Consider the following 20,258-nt stretch of genomic DNA (forward strand, 5'->3'; position numbering starts at 1 on the left):
GGAAGACAACATCCCGTGATATAAAAGTGGATTTGGTGTTAAGGTCAAGAACCTTATAGCCCTTGATGCCAAAGGGATAGCCAAGAAATATACACATGCGACCTCGGGGATCAAACTTTTTCCTCCCATCGGGGAGTGTGGTTGCAAAACAGAGCGAACCAAAAATTTTCATGTGTGCATAAATGGGTTTTGAATTAAACAAAATTTCATAAGGTGTCTTGTTTTGAAGAAGGGGACTAGGGGTCCTATTGATTAAGTAAGTGGCTATCAAAACACAATCACTCCAATATTCAAGAGGAAGACCAGAATTAAGTAAGTGTTGGTGTTTTCGTTCCACAATGCCATTTTGTTGTGGGGTGGCAACACAACTTCTTTGATGTATGATTCCTTTGGTGTTAAAAAAATATGTCATTTGGAATTCACTTCCATTGTCACTTCTTAAAATTTTGATTTTAAGGTCAAATTGATTTTCAATCATGTTAGAAAAAGAGATGAGACAGTTTCTGGTTTCAGATTTGGTTTGCAAAAGGTATAACCAAGTGGTTCTAGTAAAGTCATCAATTATGGTTAGAAAAAATTTGAAACCATCATATGCAACAGTGGAGCATGGTCCCCAGAGGTCACAGTGTATAATTTCAAAGGGTTTAGAGGTCTTATGTTGACTGTGGGGAAAAGGCAATCTATGGAGCTTAGACAATGGACAACTGCAGCAAGGTTTTGTATTAATAGATGAAACATCTTTCTTTACAATAGGATCTGTGATCAGATTGATACATGTAAAAGAAGGATGACCTAGGCGACAATACCATAGGTCAATAACATCTAAATTGTTGAAAATGGAAGTTGAACCAGTAAAAACAGTAGTGGAGAAAGTGGAAAGTTTATTAGCTAAGAGGGAAGGAGAGATTGCAGTCTTCAAGAAGTGATAGAGGCCACTCCTTACTTCACCCTGTCCAATAGTTGTCCAAGATAAAAGGTCATGAATAAGACAACAGTCAGAAAAGAAAACTAGACAAGAAGTGAGAGAGGCAGTCAATTTTTTTGCAGAAATTAAATTGAACTGAAAAGCTGGTATGCACAAAGCTTCATGTAGAGAAATGGATGGAGTGAGTTGGACAGTGCCAACGTGGGTGACAGGGGCCTCAGTACCATTTGGCATTTTAACAGAATAATTAACTTGAGCAGTGATGGTGGTGAGCAAAGAGGTGCAGCAGACCATGTGGTCGGTTGCACCTGTATCAATAATCCAAGGAACATTAGTGGAGTGAAGTAGAGTGTGTGTGCATGTAGAGAGACAAAAAGGAATACCAGAGAGATTAGGTTGCGGATTAGGTAAGGTGGCAGAAGTGAAGTTGGACTGAATTTGATGAGGAGGAGATTGAGCAGTGGCAGACGGTGTCCTTGGCTAAAGTAAAGTTAGTAGTTGCTGATACTGAGCTTGAGTTAAACCCACTCTCCCATCACTAACCTCATCAAGGTCAGAAGCATTAGACAATGTATTTTGTATAACAAGAGCAGCAGAACTGGTGTTTTTGTTGAAGAACTTATGGCCCGGTGGATAGCCATGCAATTTGTAGCACCTCTCCATGGTGTGACCAGACAAATTGCAGTGAGAACAGATAGAGGCTTCTGCATTTCCAGCTTTAAAACAGGTCTCAAATGTGTGACTAGAAATCTTACAATGGGTACAATAGGCACGGTGTTTCTTAGGGGTAAATTTGGTCGGCGTGTATGGCTTAGCAGGTTGGATGAAAGGTCTTTTGATGGCTAAGGCCATAGAGTCAGGGGATGGGTTAGGGGGAAGGAGCTGGTGTTGTCGCTCCTATTGTTGGATGAGGGAGAAAATCTTGGTCACAGGTGGGAGAGGGTCTAACATCATGATTTGGTCACGTACATTAGAATAGGTATCATGTAAACCCATAAGAAATTGAAAAACAGAGTCACATTGATATCTATCCAAGAGAGTTTTCGCAGTTCCAAAAGTACACATAGGAATCGGATCATAAATGGAAAGCTCTTCCCAAAGAGTTTTAAGCTTACCATAATAGATACTTACAGAGTCTGCGTCTTGAACAAGGCTGGTTAGGGTTTTCTTTAGCTGGAAAATCCGAGGACCATTCTGATGAGAGAATCAGGCTTAAAGATCAAGCCATATGTCGCGCGAATCATCAACGAACACCACACTGGATTTGATTGAAGAGGTGATGGAGTTTTGAATCCACGACACTACCATGTCGTTGCAACACTCCCAGAGCTCAAGGAGAGGGTCTGTAGGGTCGATTGGTTTGGGGATATCTCCAGAGATAAACCCTAATTTATTTTTGGCACGAAGGGCTCGTCGCATAGCACGCAACCAAGTGATGTAATTATCTGTGTTGAGCAAATTGGTGACTAGAATAACGGCAGGGTTGTTGCCATTATCTAGCCGGAAGGGATTACCGGGATCACTAAGGTTCAGGTAACGAAACATATTAATGGCACGAGGGTTGGGTGGGTTGGGGTTGGGGTTGGGGCTGGAGGATTGTTCAACGTGGGTTGAGGATGAATCGACTGAACTTTCGAGAGGATCTTCCATGGAGTTAGTGCTTAGGCTCTGATACCATGTGAGATAGTAAAGCAAAGAAGGAAAAAAGGGTGAAATACAGAGACGAATAACAGAAGTCTGGAAAAGGTGAATATCCTGTATTATTGTTACTATTCAGACTATTACAAAAGGCAACTAATATAGGCACTGTATTCTAACAAACTAACAAAAAAAGTTACAGAATAAAGGACTATCTGCTAATTATAGAGAGGATTTACAAAGAATAAAAGAATAATATAAAAGTAAATAAACGAATTACAGCAAGTAATTAGCCTATATCCAAACGACATGTAGCTGTATTAGAACAACTTGTAGCAGCTGTCTTATCATGTAATAGATACAATGCTTATAACCCTATCAAAGAGTTATAGAGATGCAAAAAACCAGTAAACTGAAAATTGGTTCAAATAGACTATTATCTAGCGGACTTACACTAAAAAGAACCTGAAGAGTGAAGATTGAGAAATGAGAAGTGAGATCGTAAAACCAACAATTGGCACTTGAGAGCAGCAACCAGCCAACAACAGCGTGAACATGAATATAATCTGGGTGTTAGGACAAAATTAAGTTGGTTAGTATTTAGGATTGTTTGGATTTAAGAATTATGATATTTTATTATTTTAATATTTTATAAAATAAAATAAAGGTTTTGGTTAACCAGTTTGTGGAAAAGGCTAAACCAATAACAGAACCAAAAATTCGGTTTTGCCATTTTACCAAACTAAAACAGAATTGATTTTCAGAAAAAACTGGTTTTCCGGTTGAGTTTGATTTTCGGATTTTTTTCCCACCCCTAACATTAATGGGTCTTTTTTTTTCAAATCTTTTTATTTATCCATATATTATTTTTTAAAATTAATTAATTTTATGTGTAAATTTATAAACTTTAATAAAACTTAATTTCCTAAAAATTAACTCTCATTTTGAAATTGTTACTCGATCAAACTCACAAATAAACCTATATTCACCATACAATCATCAACAACTCATTCATTGTAATTGAACTCATGCACCATAACTCATAAATTTAACCACCTAAATCAACCCTAAACATTGAATAATACTTAAGCCGAACCAATCCAATACCGCAATAATTCACAATTGATTTATATTTTTTTAAATTTATTTTAGTTGCGCAAAAGATTTTCTGTAATACCTTCTTTCTAGCTAGTATACATTGAAAAATCTACTATGATAGAAAAAACATAAGCATAAAAATGAAAAGTAATGGGCCCAAAAATTTCTTTACTTTATATATATAATTCTTTACATAGAAAAAGTATCATATACACAAGCTCAAAACAGTGGACAGTAGTGCCATTTCTCTCTGCTCCTCGACGTCCATCCGATCGCTTCTCACATATTTCCTACAAAAACATTTAAAAACAACGAGGTGAGCACTAGTTGCTCAGTAAGTAAATCCGCTACACTAATCTTCTATCTCTGTTGCTCATATTCTGAATTCTTTCCTTACTTTACTTTTTTTTCTTCTTCTTCCTCTCTTTGTTCTTTCTCTTTTCTTTCACTATTTCTAGTTCTCATTGTTCTTTTGTTCTAACTTTCTTTGTTCTTTCTTTCTAGTTCTTTCTATTCTTTCTTTCTTCTAATTTCTCACTATCCATGATTCCTGTCATGGTGTCATGCATGGATGAGATGCAAATGCACAAATGCATAGAAATGCATTCTCTATCTTCTTTTCTGTTTCTTATTCTATTTTCTTTCTCTTTTCTATATTTCTTTCTTTCTTTTTCTTTTCTTTCTTTCTTTTCTTTCTATTCTTTCTTGTTCTTATTCTTTGTCGATCGGACTCGGTTGATGCATGGATTCGGAACCCTGGCCGTGTGAGTGAGTACAGTCCTCATCTACATGCACTCTTACGAACTGTACAAATTCTTTTCTTCTTAGGCCACTCATTTAAGGTGGTGTGCATGTAGGTATTTCTTCTGGGTATAGCCCTCATCCACATACACTCTTACGGGCCGTACAAATTATTCTTCTTATTCTTAGGCCGCTCACTAAAGGCGGCGTACATGTAGGAATCTTTTTCTTCTTGTCACCCATGGGTTCCCCATCGCAACAACCTGTTCTTTCTTCTTTTAAAGCATTCTAGCTTTTTCTTTAAATTCTTTAGTCTTTAAATTTTCATACATATGCATATGTTTGCATGTAGATGATTCATGCTTAATATTCTTTCTAAATGCAAATATTTAATGCAAGAATGTCATGTAGCATAAAAATAAGTTTTCTTCTATCATCTACAAGCTCATTTCAAGGTCATGCATAAATACTCTCATGCATACACATCTCTTGGACATTTCATCAAACATAATGCATGCATATTCAACTTCTATTTTAGCTATACTTCTACTTCTTTCTCAAGCCACCAATATTTGGAGTAAAACTCCTTTAAATCAACACTAAACCTTGCTAGGAAAAACACACTTCATAATTCTTCTCAAATTCTTTCTAAATTCAACCCAACTTCTATCGATCACCACACAACAACCTCCATTTCTCATGGCTAAATTATACTCATCCACAACCATCAATCTCATCAACCATTCTCAAAAACATAAACACATACATACATATCAAAATTCTTTACTCACGTAATTTCTCAAATCATAACTTGAGTTGGATTTACTTACCTTGAACTTGAATAATTCCACCTAAACCTCTCTCTTTTTGGTAGACTTCCTCTTTCTCTAAAGCCCCAATCATATAAACTATAAGAATTCAACACCTTAATAATTAATCACACATCTATTTGTAAGAATTCTTACCTTGGAATGCTTAGGAAGAAAGATCTACCCAAAATCCAACCAAAAGCCCTCTAAAATGCCTTGAAAATTGATGAAGAGATTGAGGGAATTGAGAATGAAAGTGGCATGTGGGGTGTAGAGAATGGTAGGGTTTGTGTGCTTAAACCCTTAATATCTCATATTAATATTCATACTTTCCCATTTTGCCCTTACACTTTCTAGAATTTTCTCAAGAATTCTAGCCAGCTCTTTGCCCCGGTGAAGCTTTTTCTTCGCCTCGGCTAAAAATTCTAGAGCATACGTCGCCGTGGCGAACTTTCTTCTTTGCCGCAACGAAGTCTACCATTCCTAACTTCGCTAATCCTTTACCTTAAACCAAGCAAAACTAAGGGCAAACAAGTAACACTAAGGGCATATAAGCTTAACTAAGGGCAAACAAGCATAAAATAAGTTACGTACCTCAATGTGGGCGTTAAATTTTCTTAATCAATTAGAGATCTAATACTATGTATACTTGTTGGAATTGTATTGAAACAGAAAGAAAAATGGAAATTAATACATATTCTAAAGAAAAATAAAGACATAGAGAATAGGAGCAAGACTTAAACTTTTAGTGGAGAATGACTACTATTAAATTAATAATAAGACCCCACCAAGTCACACATAAAGTGACATTATTTATAATAGTGTGAAGACACCTTGACTTCTATTTTTAAGGCACTACTAACCAAACACCTAAAACTTGGACTTACATGACTCCACTTTCATCATTTACGTGTCACTAAAATAGCAACACTAGATTAATCATGGCTCCACTGCAACATAACTCCAATAAATTAGATTGACTCATTCAAAATAGTAAGAAATATTGTTGTAGAATTGGGATTAATTCCAACATCCTCCCTTAATCTAGATTCAAAGGAGTAATCATTCCAAACAACTGCTTCAACTTGGCAAAAGCTTCATACTTCAACGACTTGGTGAAAATGTTAGCAACCTGGTTTTCAGACTTGCAGTACTCCAACTCAATCACCTTTTCTTCAACTTGTTGCCTCAGGAAATGAAAGCGGGTGCTAATGTGCTTGCTTCTTCCATGTGTAACTGGATTTTTTTGCCAGACTGATTCCAAAAGTGTCCTTCCAAGCATACTTTATATGTGAAGATTAATGATTTTGGTGATGCTATACTACTTTGTCTTTACATTGATGATTTAATCTTTACGGGCAATTGATACGTTTACAAGTCCTAAAACACTTGTAAACATGAGTGGACAAGGAATTGCAAGTCCTAAAACACTTGCTAATTTGGTTGAATTGAAGAATTTCACTCCAAGTCCTAAAACACTTGGATTGTGGAATGTGGAAAGCAATGGAGGAAATTCAGCCCAAGCAAGCTCCAAGGAGGGAAAGAGTTCAAACATTTCGGCCCAAACCATTCCAAGTCCAAGCCCAACAAGGGAAGCTCAAGCCCACAAAAAAAGAAGTCCAAGTGTTAAAAATGTCCAATCCAGCCCAAGTCTCATTCCAAAAGGGAAGATCCACATGAACCCTTATTGGATCCATTGGCATGATTCTCAAGGCCCAAATTCTTACACCCTTATTAGTAGACTTAATTAGGATCATTGATAAACTTTTAATCTAATGAAATAAGCTTATTTCAACAAATGAGGTGGTTAAAGACATAGATCCTAGAATTATGGAATTATATCTCGTTTGCATTAAATAGGCATGGCCTTGCTTTTTGAATGAATGGCTTGTAATATTAGTTCAGTTTATTTCGTTTTAATGTATTTTTCAATTACTTATTTATCCTTGTATTTGCCTATATAAGGGCAACTATTTCCTTGTAACAATTTGCTTATGAAATATATGAAATTGGTTTATCTATTTGAGAGAACTTTTGTGTTCTTGAGTGTGCATTCTTTATCCAAGTCTTGGCAAGGGGATTTGATGGTGAATCAATTCAAGTTGGTGGAGTAATCCTTTAGACTTGAAGTGTATTACTTGTCTTGGTTTGAAAATTGCAAGTAAGTGTCTTGAACTCTAATATTTGTGTTGGCCGAATTTTGCTTGAATTTGTGGTATGTTATTGTGTTGCATTGGTTGGAAATGGATCAGCAATAATTCTAAAATGATTGAAGATTTTAAGAAGTCTATGATGCATGAGTTTGAAATGACAGATCTTGGCTTAATGTCATATATAATTGGTATAGAAGTTATTCAAAAGGAAGATGGGATTTTCATTTGTCAAAAAAGGCATGCTATCTAACTTTTAAAAAGGTTTCGTATGCATGATTGCCAATCCTATGAGAACTCTCGTGGACGTTGGAACCAAACTATCCAAAAAAGATAATGAAGCTCAAGTTGATCCATTCTGTTCAGGCAAATTGCTGGAAGTTTAAGATATTTGACATGTTCAAAGCTTGACATATCTTATGGAGTTGGTTTAATTAGCAAATTTCTTGAATTTCCTCGCCAATCTCATATGAAAGTTGCCAAGAGAATTATGCGATACATAAAGGGCACTTTTGATCATGGTTTGTCCTACTCTTCATCTAACAATTGTGTTCTTGTCGACTATTCAGATGGTGATTGTGGTGGAGACATAGATGATTGTAGAAGCACATCTGGTTATTGTTTCAAATATGGAAGTACTGCTTGTTCATGGCCCTCTAAGAAACAATCAATTGTTGCTCTTTCAACTTGTGAAGCTGAGTATGTTGTTATAGCTTCAAGTGCATGTCAAGTAGTTTGGTTACGCAATTTGTTGAGTCAAATTCATTGTTCAATTGAAGGACCTATGAAGATCTTTGTTGATAATACCTCTACAATCCGTTTGGCAAAAAATTTAGTTACACATGGAAGAAGCAAGCACATCAGCACTCGTTTCATTTCTTGAAGCAGCAAATTGAAGAATAGGTGATTAAGTTAGAGTACTAAAAGTTTGAAAACTAAGTTGCTGACATCTTCACCAAGCCATTGAAGTATGAAGCTTTTGCTAAGATGAAGTGGTTGCTTGGAATGATTACTCCTCCAAATCTAGATTAAAGGAGGATGTTGGCATTAATCCCGATTCTACAACATTCTTCCTTCCTATTTTGAATAAGTCAATCTAATTTATTGGAGTCATGTTTTGGTGGATTATTTTAGTGGAGTCATGATTATTCTACTGTTGCTATTTTAGTGACACATGAATGATGAAAGTGGAGTCATGTAAGTTTGAGGTTTAGGTGTTTGGTTAGTAGTACCTTAAAAATAAAATTCCAGGTGTCTTCACACTATTATAAATAATGTCACTTTATATGTGACTTGGTGTGATCATATTATTAATTTAACAGTAGTCATTCTCCTCTAAAAGTTTAAGTCTTTCTTCTATTCTCTGTGTCTTCACAATACTTATTAAACTCATTAAAAGTAAATTCACCCCCACCATCAGTTCATAAAACTTTGATGGAGTAACCACTCTACCTTTCAACATGTGCCTTAAATTTCTTAAAATAGCCAAAAACTTTAGATTTCCATTTCAGAAAGTAGACCCAAATTTTCCTTGTAAAATCATCAATTAAAGTAAGAAAATACCTATTGTTACCATTTGACATAATGGTCATCGGGCCACACACATCAGAATGAATGAGCTCCAATGGTTGTAATGCACGCTGATTATTTCCTGCTACAAAAGGCAATCTGTTATGTTTCCTAAGAATGCAAGCCTCACACAGTTGTTCGGGATGATGTATACTAGGCAATCCTTTCACTATATTGCCTTGAGCAAGTAGCTTCAAACTGTGAAAATTTACATGACCAAAACAAAGATGCCACAACCAAGACTCATCTTTTATGATAGCATTGAGACAGGCATAAACATCACTGGCAATATCAACTCGAACATACGATTCTTTATTAAAGGAGCCTTAAGAATGAGTGTACCTTATGTATCAACAATGGAGAGTTGATTACTACTCAAACACATATCATACCCCTTTTCCAGTAGCTGACCCATACTTAGTAGATTGCTTTTCATATCTGGCACATAGAACACGTTAGAAATGTATTTGTGATCTCCAGTCTACAACTTGATGAGGATTCTTCCTTTTCCCATCATGGTATGGTATTTTCATCAACAAACTTGACCTTGGAGTGGAATGATTCATCCAAATTAACAAAGAGATCTTTTTTACCACACATGTGATTCGTACACCCGGTGTCAAGAAACCAAGTGTGGTAGTTTGGTGATTCACTGGTTGTAGTAACCATTAAAAGAGCATGGTTTCCATCGTCTTCAGCTTTTTGTGCACAATTTACCCTCTGATTATTCTCCTTAAATCTACACTCACTAGCATAATGACCACGTTCGTGACATAAGTAGCATTCAACATTAGATTTGTCATACATTCCTCTACTGCGACCACGGCCTCGACCTTTATAATTTGGATTTTGTTGATGGCCAAAATTCGATCTCTTTTTATCATTATGCCAGTTACCTCTACCTCCATGATTGTTATTGTAACCACCACGACCTCTATTGTTGGAGTAGTAACCTCCACATCCACATCCACATCCTTTATTGTGAGAACCGTTATTCCTCTGGTTTAGATTGGCATGTTGCTCATCTTTGATAGAGACTTGGCTTTGGAATGCTTGCTCTATTGGCTCCTCGATATTCTTCTCATTCATATGTTGTTCGTGGGCTTGCAACATGTTGGATAACTCATCAACAGTCATTGCGGACAAATCGTATGCTTCTTTAATTGCCAACACAACATGCTCAAACAGGGTCATAAGTGTTCACAAAATCTTCTCCACATTGGTCTGGTCCTTGTACTCCTCTCCATAGATTTTCATTTGATTTGTCAAAGCTAGAACTCGACTTATGTAGTCAGTGATAGATTTAGACGATTCCATTTGTAAAAGTTCATATTGACATCTTAAAGTTTGAAGTCTCACCTTTTTAACTTTTTCTGCCCCCTTAAACATCATTAAGATATCCCAAGCTTGCTTTGACGATTCGGCTCTTGCAATCTTCTTAAATGCATCATCATTCACTCCTTGATGAATAAAAAACAATACCTTCCTATCCTTCTTCTTCTCGATAGGTGCTTTGTTGTGCTTCAGTTGTATTCTCACTAGGATCTAAGACTCCAGTCTCCACAACAACTCGTGATAGTCAAAAAGCACTCTCATTTGAGCACTCCATCTATTATAATTTTTGTGCAAGACAGGTATTGAAAGCTAGACTGAGCCGTTCATAGCTTTTGGCTTTGATAACACTAAAGAAAAATAGAGACACAAAGAATAGGAGCAAGACTTAAACTTTTAGAGAAGAATGACTACCATTAAATTAATAATAATACTTCACCAAGTCACACATAAAGTGACATTATTTATAATAGTTTGAAGACACCTGGACTTTTATTTTTAAGGCACTACTAACCAAACACCTAAAACTCGGACTTACATGACTCCACTTTCATCATTTACATGTCACTAAAATAGCAACAGTAGAATAGGTTGTGTTTGTTTCATTATTCCAAATACTATCATATCCATTCATATTCAAAATATATATTTGTTTCAATATTCTCAAAATACATATTTGTTTCTATTCAACTCAAAATATTTAGATTTTTTTAACCCCCTAGGTTTGTTAATTTAAATAAACACCTCCAACAATAAAAGTTTATAAATTGACAAAAACACCTCCACATACTCCCAACAGCTGGCCACCACCACCGGAATGGCGTATGATCGACTGGTTGTGGCTGGTCGTGCGTCGATCTGGCCTTTTCCAACCAGATCCAGGTACGAGAAAAGATCTGGTCGTTGACGACCAGATCTGGTTGTCAACGACAGCCAAATCTTGGTCGTCATTGACGGCCAATATATGGCCATCGTCAACGATCAGATCTCTGGCAGGAAAACGCCAGATCGGCGCACTACCGACCAGATCTAGTTGATCGTGTGTCATTCCAACGACTTCCAGCCACCATCCGATTTGGTGGCCAGTTGCCTATAATTAATGAGTGGATGGAGGTGTTTTTGTTAATTTTAAAACTTTTATTGTAAAGGGTGTTTAGTTAAATTAACAAATACATGAGATTAAAAATAATCTAAATATTTTCGAAAAATGTTTTCTAAAAATTTACCAAACACATTTTCAAATTCAAATCATATTATCATAATATCAACCTAACTCAACTTTGTCAAAAATATTATTTTAAGTACCCTACCAAACACAACCATGACTCCACTAAAACATAACTCTAATAAATTGGATTGACTCATTCAAAATAGTAAGGAAGAATGATGTAGAATCGGGATTGATGCCAATATATTCAAATAATGAATAAAAAATGGAATCCATTATGATCCAAATGTTTACTTATATTCAAATACATGTTTACTTATTGGAATTGTATTGAAACGGAAAGAAAAATGAAAATTAATACATAGTCAAATAAAGAATAAAAAGTGGAATTCATTATTATCCAGTTGTTTACTTATAAGATTAAATATTGAAGGAACGAAATCAAATGTGTGATATGTGGACAAAATAACCTCAATCGTAAAATATTTCATACAAGTTAAAAATTATTATTATATTTTTAAATAAAAATTAATTATATAAATAATAAAAAATTAATACTATATTCTTAATTTTTATTTTTTCTAAACTTTAAATATAGTTATTCTTATTAAAAAAATTTAAAAGTGAAGATCAAATATTTGGGTATTCTATTGAATAAATCCAAAAGTGGAAGAGACAAAGGTTTTCAAGTATGGAAAGTGAAAGTGATTAAGTGATAACATGGCAGTGGAGATCAAGGGTTCTGATTTGTAGTTGAATTGCTTTATAAAATCTTTATTTCTATTTAAGGATATTTTTAACTTTTTGTATGGTTCTAATTTGGAACAAATCTGCCACATGGGTCCCACTCTACTGCACCGCTGCTACTTATCTTGTCACTCTGGACCCACCTCTCTCTCTCAAACGCCTCTGAGGCGCGTGGCCGTTGTTACTCCTCAAGGACCTCAACTCTTCCCTTCAAATCCCCGAATCGATTAATTGAAACTGGCCCACAGTCAATACAAGAAATATTTATTTTTATTTTACTTATATATATATTTCTATTACACACGTTTTTTAAGTAAACCTCGAGTGTTGCCCCATTTTTGAACACCCCCCGATTTTGGAAATACAACACTAACCTCCATATGTTTGCTGCTTTTATAAGCACCCTGTAGTTTCAGAAATATACACCGTAACCCCATGTGTTTGACCTTTTCTGTAAGCACCCTCAAGTTTCGGAAATGCAACTCAAACTCCCATCTGTTTGGTTTTTTTTTATTTCTTCGGTAGTGACTAGTGAGCACCAGCTAGATTCGGAAATGCAACTCAAACCCTCATATGTTTGGTTTTTTTTTTTTTTTTTAGTGAGCACTTGTTGGTTTCGAAAATGAACGAAATGTTAAACTATTATATTTAAGTTTGAAGGACATAACGTTTTTACTATTCACCCGAATTCAATTAATCTAACATTCAAAATTTGATTGATCATAATTTTTATATTGAAAATGTGTGAAATTTTATTGGAAGAATGTGTGAACCTTTCACTCAAGATTTTGCATATCTTTCGCGTTAGAAAAACAGACAATATTGATTGGGTACCATTTAAGAATGATTCTCTTTTTTTACTTGTTTAGAATATTTTCTTAATTCGTTATTCTTTTGTTTCTGTATTGATTATTTCCTTTTTGTACAGAATAATACTACATATTATATTAATGATATTATAATGCCCAATACGTTTTATTTATAATGAAATACATTTTTGTGTTGGAAAAAAATAAATAATCATAAACCATCCTTGCTACTGTCAGGCCGATGGTAAGCTTAAAGAATTTAATCAATCCCTTCCTAACATTGACTGTTATTTGATCTTTAAAGCTTTAATATTTGATCTTTAATAAAGCTTTAAAAAAAATGGTCTATTTTACACTTAATTTAATATTTTAACAAAATAATTGAATAAAATCAATGATTTAAAATGTATAATTATTAAAATATCATATCAATAAGTGATAAATTAAGGAAATAAATATTTAATTTTTATAATATAGTAAGAAGAATTGTTATCATCTTTCTTTATTGATTTGTTTTTCTTGTAATGTTATTGTTTCCTTTTAAACCCAATTTAAACATTATAGTATTTTAATATTATCCATAAATCATAAAGAATTAACTTTTGTATTGACTGATTGCTCTTCTGATCTCAAAGGTTGTATGCATGATTGCCAATCCTATGAGAACTCCGTGGACGTTGGAACCAAACTATCCAAAGAAGTAATGAAGCCCGAGTTGATTCCATTCTTTCAAGCAAATTGCTGGAAGTTTAAGATATTTGACATGTACAAGGCTGACATATCTTATAGAGTTGGTTTAATTAGCAAATTTCTTGAATTTCCTCGCCAATCTCATATGAAAGTTGCCAAGAGAATTATGCGATACTAAAGGGCACTTTTGATCATGGTTTGTCCTACTCTTCATCTAACAATTGTGTTCTTGTAGCTATTCAGATAGTGATTGTGGTGGAGACGTAGATGATTGTAGAAGCACATCTGGTTATGTTTCAAATATGGAAGTACTGCTTGTTCATGGCCCTCTAAGAAACAATCAATTGTTGCTCTTTCAACTTGTGAAGCTGAGTATGTTGTTATAGCTTCAAGTGCATGTCAAGTAGTTTGGTTACGCAATTGTTGAGTCAAATTCATTGTTCAATTGAAGGACCTATGAAGATCTTTGTTGATAATACCTCTGCAATCCGTTTGGCAAAAAATTTAGTTACACATGGAAGAAGCAAGCACATCAGCACTCGTTTCATTTCTGAAGCAGCAAATTGAAGAATAGGTGATGAGTTGAGTACTAAAAGTTTGAAAACTAGGTTGCTGCAATCTTCACCAAGCCATTGAAGTATGAAGCTTTTGCTAAGATGAAGTGGTTGCTTGGAATGATTACTCCTCCAAATTTGGATTAGGAGGATGTTGGCATAATCCCGATTCTACAGCATTCTCCTTACTATTTTGATAAGTCATCTAATTTATTGGAGTCATTTTTGGTGGATTATTTTAGGGAGTCATGCTTATTCTACTGTTTGCTATTTAGTGACACATGAATGATGAAATGGAGTATGTAAGTTTGAGTTTAGGTGTTTGGTTAGTAGTGCCTTAAAAATAAAATTCCAGGTGTCTTCACACTATTATAAATAATGGTCACTTATGTGTGACTTGTGTGATCATATTATTAATTTAACAGTAGTCATTCTCCTCTAAAAGTTTAAGTTTCTTCTATTCTCTGTGTCTCACAATACTATTAAACTCATTAAAAGTAAATTCACCCCACCATCAGTTCATAAAACTTTGATGGAGTAACCACTCTACCTTTCAACATGTGCCTTAAATTTCTTAAAATAGCCAAAAACTTTAGATTTCCATTTCGAAAGTAGACCCAAATTTCCTTGTAAATCATCAATTAAAGTAAGAAAATACCTATTGTTACCATTTGACATAACGGTCATGGGCCACACACATAGAATGAATGAGCTCAATGGTTGTAATGCACGCTGATTCTTTTCGCTACAAAAGGCAATTACTATGTTTCCTAAGAATGCAAGCCTCACACAGTTGTTCGGATGATGTATACTAGGCAATCCTTCAATTATTGCCTTGAGCAAGTAGCTAAACTGTGAAAATTTACATGACTAAAACGAAAGATGCCACAACCAGACTCATCTTTTGATAACATTGAGGCATGCATAAACATCACTGGCAATATCAACTCGAACATACGATTTTTTATTAAAGGAGCCTTAAGAATGAGTGTACCTTATGTATCAACAATGGAGAGTTGATTATTACTCAAACACTATCATACCCTTTTTCAGCAGCTGACCATACTTAGTAGATTGCTTTTCATATCTGGCACATAGAACACGTTAGAAAGATTTGTGATCTCCAGTCTACAACTTGATGAGGATTCTTCCTTTTCCCATCATGGTATGGTATTTTCATCAACAAACTGACCTTGAGTGAATGATTCATCCAAATAACAAGAGATCTTTTTTACCACACATGTGATTCATCACCCGGTGTCAAGAAACAAGTGTGATGGTTTGGTGATTATTGGTGTAGTAACCATTAAAAGAGCATGGTTTCCATTGTTAGCTTTTTGTGCACAATTTACCCTCTGATTATCTCCTTAGATCTACACTCACTAGCATAATGACCACGTTCGTGACATGAGTAGCATTCAACATTAGATTTGTCATACTTCGTCTACTGCGACCACGGCTCAACCTTTATAATTTGTATTTGTTGATGGCCAAAATCCGATTCTTTTTGATCATATGCTGGTTGCCTCTACCTCCATGATTTATTGTAACACCACGCCTCTATTGTTGGAGTAGTAACCTCTACATCCACATCCTTTATTGTGAGAACATTATTCACTGGTTTGATTGGCATGTTGCTCATCTTTGATAGAGACTTGGCTTTGGAATGCTTGCTCTATTGGCTTCCTGATTTCTTCTCATTCATATGTTGTTCGTGGGCTTGCAACATATTGGATAACTCATCAACATCATTGCAGACAAATCTTACACTCTTCATTGCCAACACAACATGCTCAAACAGGGTCATAAGTGTTCACAAAATCTTCTCCACATTGGTCTGATCCTGTGTCCTCTCCATAGATTTCATTTGATTTGTCAAAGCAAGAATTGACTTATGTAGTCAGTGATAGATTTAGACGATTCCATTGTAAAAGTTCATATGACGTCTTAAAGTTTGAAGTCTCACCTTTTAACTTTTCTGCCCCCTTAACATCAAAGATATCCCAAGCTTGCTTTGACGATTCGGCTCTTGCAATCTTCTTAAATGCATCATCATTCACTCCTTAATGAATAAAAAACAAGCCTTCCTATCCTTCTTCTGTTTCTCGATAGGTGCTTTGTTGTGCTTCAGTTGTATTCTCACTAGGATCTAAGACTCCAGTCTCCACAACAACTCGTGATAGTCAAAAAGCACTCTCATTTGAGCACTCCATCTATTATAATTTTTGTGCAAGACGGTATTGAAAGCTAGACTGAGCCGTTCATAGTTTTGGCTTTGATAACACTGAAGAAAAATAGAGACAAAAAGATAGGAGCAAGACTTAAACTTTAGAGAAGAATGACTCATATTAAATTAATATAAACTTCACCAAGTCAACATAAAGTGACATTATTATATAGTTTGAAGACACCTGGACTTTTATTTTTAAGGCACTACTAACCAAACACCTAAACTCGGACTGAATCCACTTTCATCATTACGTCACTAAAATAGCAACAATAGGTTGTGTTTGTTTCATTATTCCAAATACTATCCTATCCATATATATTCAAAATACATATTTGTTTCAATATTCTCAAAATTCAATCATATTCTATTCAACTCAAAATATTTAGATTTTTTAACCCCTAGGTTTGTTAATTTAAAAAACACCTCAAATAAAAAGTTTATAAATTGACAAAAACACCTCCACCACCCAATACTCCAAGCAGCTGGCCACCACCACCGGAATGGCGCATGACCAACTGGTTGTGGCTGGTAGGGGCTGATATAGTATACTTGTTGGAATTGTATTGAAACAGAAAGAAAAATGGAAATTAATACATATTCTAAAGAAAAATAAAGACATAGAGAATAGGAGCAAGACTTAAACTTTTAGTGGAGAATGACTATTGTTAAATTAATAATAAGACCCCACCTAGTCACACATAAAGTGGCATTATTTATAATAGTGTGAAGACACCTTGACTTCTATTTTTAAGGCACTACTAACCAAACGCCTAAAACTTGGACTTACATGACTCCACTTTCATCATTTACGTGTCACTAAAATAGCAACAATAGAATAATCTTGACTCCACTACAACATGACTCCAATAAATTAGATTGACTCATTCAAAATAGTAAGAAAGATTGTTGTAGAATTGGGATTAATTCCAACATCCTCCCTTAATCCAGATTCGAATGAGTAATCATTCCAAACAACTGCTTCAACTTGGCAAAAGCTTCATACTTCAACGGCTTGGTGAAGATGTTAGCAACCTGGTTTTCAAACTTGCAGTACTCCAACTCAATCACCTTTTCTTCAACTTGTTGCCTTAGGAAATGAAAGCGGGTGCTAATGTGCTTGCTTCTTCCATGTGTAACTGGTTTTTTTGTCAGACTGATTCCAAAAGTGTCCTTCCAAGCATGCTTTATACGTGAAGATTAATGATTTTGGTGATGCCATACTGCTTTGTCTTTACGTTGATGATTTAATCTTTACGGGCAATTGATACGTTTACAAGTCTTAAAACACTTGTAAACATGAGTGGACAACGAATTGCAAGTCCTAAAACACTTGCTAATTTGGTTGAATTGAAGAATTTCACTCCAAGTCCTAAAACACCTGGATTGTGGAATGTGGAAAGCAATGGAGGAAATTCGGCCCAAGCAAGTTCCAAGGAGGGAAAAAGTCCAAACATTTCGGCCCAAACCATTCCAAGTCCAAGCCCAACAAGGAAAGCTGAAGCCCACTAAAAAAGAAGTCCAAGTGTTGAAAATGTCCAATCCAACCCAAGTCTTATTCCAAAAGGGAAGATCTACATGAACCCTTATTGGATCTATTGGCATGATTCTCAAAGGCCAAATTCTTACACCCTTATTAGTAGACTTAATTATGATCATTGATCAAGTTTTAATCTAATGAAATAAGCCTATTTCAACAAAGGAGGTGGTTAAAGACATAGATCCTAGAATTATGGAATTATATCTCTTTTGCATTAAATAGGCATGGCCTTGCTTTTTGAATGAATGGCTTGTAATATTAGTTAAGTTTATTTCATTTTAATGTATTTGTCAATTACTTATTTATCCTTGTATTTGCCTATATAAAGGCAACTATTTCATTGTAACAATTAGCTTATGAAATATATGAAATTGGTTTATCCATTTGAGAGAACTTTTGTGTTCTTGAGTGTGCATTCTTTATCTAAGTCTTGGCAAGGGGATTTGATGGTGAATCAATTCAAGTTAGTGGAGTAATCCTTTAGGCTTGAAGTGTATTACTTGTCTTGGTCCGAAAATTGCAAGTAAGTGTCTTGAACTCTAATATTTGTGTTGGCCGAATTTTGCTTGAATTTGTGGTATGTTATTGTGTTGCATTGGTTGGAAATGGATCAGCAATAATTCTAGAATGATTGAAGATTTTAAGAAGTCTATGATGCATGAGTTTGAAATGACAGATCTTGGCTTAATGTCATATCTCTTTGGTATAGAAGTTATTCAAAAGGAAGATGGGATTTTCATTTGTCAAAAAAGGCATGCTATCTAACTTTTACAAGGTTTCGTATCATGATTGCCAATCCTATGAGAACTCTCGTGGACGTTGGAACCAACTATCCAAAGAAGATATGAAGCTCGGTTGATTCCATTCTTTTCAAGCAAATTGCTGGAAGTTTAATTATTTGACATGTACAGGCCTGACATATCTTATAGAGTTGGTTTAATTAGCAAATTTCTTGAATTTCCTCGCCAATCTCATATGAAAGTTGCCAAGAGAATTATGCGATACATAAAGGGCACTTTTGATCATGGTTTGTCCTACTCTTCATCTAACAATTGTGTTCTTGTCAGCTATTCAGATAGTGATTGTGGTGGAGACGTAGATGATTGTAGAACACATCTGGTTATTGTTTCAAAATGGAATACTGCTTGTTCATGGCCCTCTAAGAAACAATCAATTGTTGCTCTTTCAACTTGTGAAGCTGAGTATGTTGTTATAGCTTCAAGTGCATGTCAGTATTGTTGGTTACGCAATTTGTTGAGTCAAATTCATTGTTCATTGAAGGACCTATGAAGATCTTTGTTGATAATCCCTCTGCAATCCGTTTGGCAAAAAATTAGTTACACATGGAAGAAGCAAGCACATCAGCACTCGTTTCATTCTTGAAGCAGCAAATTGAAGAATAGTGATTGGTTAGAGTACTAAAAGTTTGAAAACTAGTTGCTGACATCTTCACCAAGCCATTGAAGTATGAAGCTTTTGCTAAGATGAAGTGGTTGCTGGAATGATAACTCCTCCAAATTTGGATTAAGGGAGGATGTTGGCATTAATCCCGATTCTACAGCATTCTTCCTTACTATTTTGAATAATCAATCTAATTTATTGAGTCATATTTTGGTGGATTATTTTAGTGGAGTCATGCTTATTCTACTGTTGCTATTTTAGTGACACATGAATGATGAAAATGGAGTCATGTAAGTTTGAGTTTTAGGTGTTTGGTTAGTAGTGCCTTAAAAATAAAATTCCAGGTGTCTTCACACTTTTAAATAATGGTCACTTTATGTGTGACTTTGTGTGATCATATTATTAATTTAACAGTAGTCATTCTCCTCTAAAGTTTAAGTCTTTCTTCTATTCTCTGTGTCTTCACAATACTTATTAACTCATTAAAGTAAATTCACCCCCACCATCATTTCATAAACTTTGATGGAGTAACCACTCTACCTTTCAACATGTGCCTTAATTCTTAAAATAGCCAAAACTTTAGATTTCCATTTCAGAAAGTAGACCCAAATTTTCCTTGTAAATCATCAATAAAGTAAGAAAATACCTATTGTACCATTTGACATGGTCATTGGCCACACACACATCAAATGAATGAGCTCCAATGGTTGTAATGCACGCTGTTCTTCCTGCTACAAAAGGCAATCTACTATGTTTCCTAAGAATGCAAGCCTCACACAGTTGTTCGGATGATGTAACTAGCAATCCTTTCATATATTGCCTTGAGCAAGTGCTTCAAACTGTGAAAATTTACATGACTA

The 20,258-nt window shown here is 35.0% G+C and overlaps 3 protein-coding genes across 3 annotated transcripts; 2 read left to right on the top strand and 1 right to left on the bottom strand.

Moving 5' to 3' along the window:
* Window positions 1–2,137: 2,137 nt before the first annotated feature.
* On the bottom strand, window positions 2,138–2,575 carry LOC116110735. Its single transcript, XM_031396955.1, has one exon. The coding sequence runs from the start codon at window positions 2,573–2,575 to the stop codon at window positions 2,138–2,140; it is 438 nt and encodes a 145-aa protein (XP_031252815.1).
* Window positions 2,576–7,476: 4,901 nt separating this feature from the next.
* LOC116110736 (secreted RxLR effector protein 161-like) lies at window positions 7,477–8,244 on the top strand. Its single transcript, XM_031396956.1, has 2 exons — window positions 7,477–7,601; window positions 7,728–8,244. The coding sequence occupies exons 1-2, from the start codon at window positions 7,477–7,479 to the stop codon at window positions 8,242–8,244; spliced, it is 642 nt and encodes a 213-aa protein (XP_031252816.1).
* Window positions 8,245–18,900: 10,656 nt separating this feature from the next.
* LOC116110737 (secreted RxLR effector protein 161-like) lies at window positions 18,901–19,287 on the top strand. Its single transcript, XM_031396957.1, has one exon. The coding sequence runs from the start codon at window positions 18,901–18,903 to the stop codon at window positions 19,285–19,287; it is 387 nt and encodes a 128-aa protein (XP_031252817.1).
* Window positions 19,288–20,258: the final 971 nt, after the last annotated feature.

Source organism: Pistacia vera, unplaced genomic scaffold (genome assembly GCF_008641045.1).
Source record: "Pistacia vera cultivar Batoury unplaced genomic scaffold, PisVer_v2 Contig612, whole genome shotgun sequence".
In the NCBI taxonomy this organism is placed as follows: domain Eukaryota; kingdom Viridiplantae; phylum Streptophyta; class Magnoliopsida; order Sapindales; family Anacardiaceae; genus Pistacia; species Pistacia vera.

Bases quoted from the DNA above. Each gene is read 5' to 3' on its own strand.
- LOC116110735 (XM_031396955.1), bottom strand. From the start codon at position 2,575: ATGGAAGATCCTCTCGAAAGTTCAGTCGATTCATCCTCAACCCACGTT.
- LOC116110736 (XM_031396956.1), top strand. From the start codon at position 7,477: ATGATTGAAGATTTTAAGAAGTCTATGATGCATGAGTTTGAAATGACA. The intron at 7,602-7,727 runs GCATGCTATCTA...CATTCTGTTCAG, and splicing joins ATTTTCATTTGTCAAAAAAG to GCAAATTGCTGGAAGTTTAA.
- LOC116110737 (XM_031396957.1), top strand. From the start codon at position 18,901: ATGTACAGGCCTGACATATCTTATAGAGTTGGTTTAATTAGCAAATTT.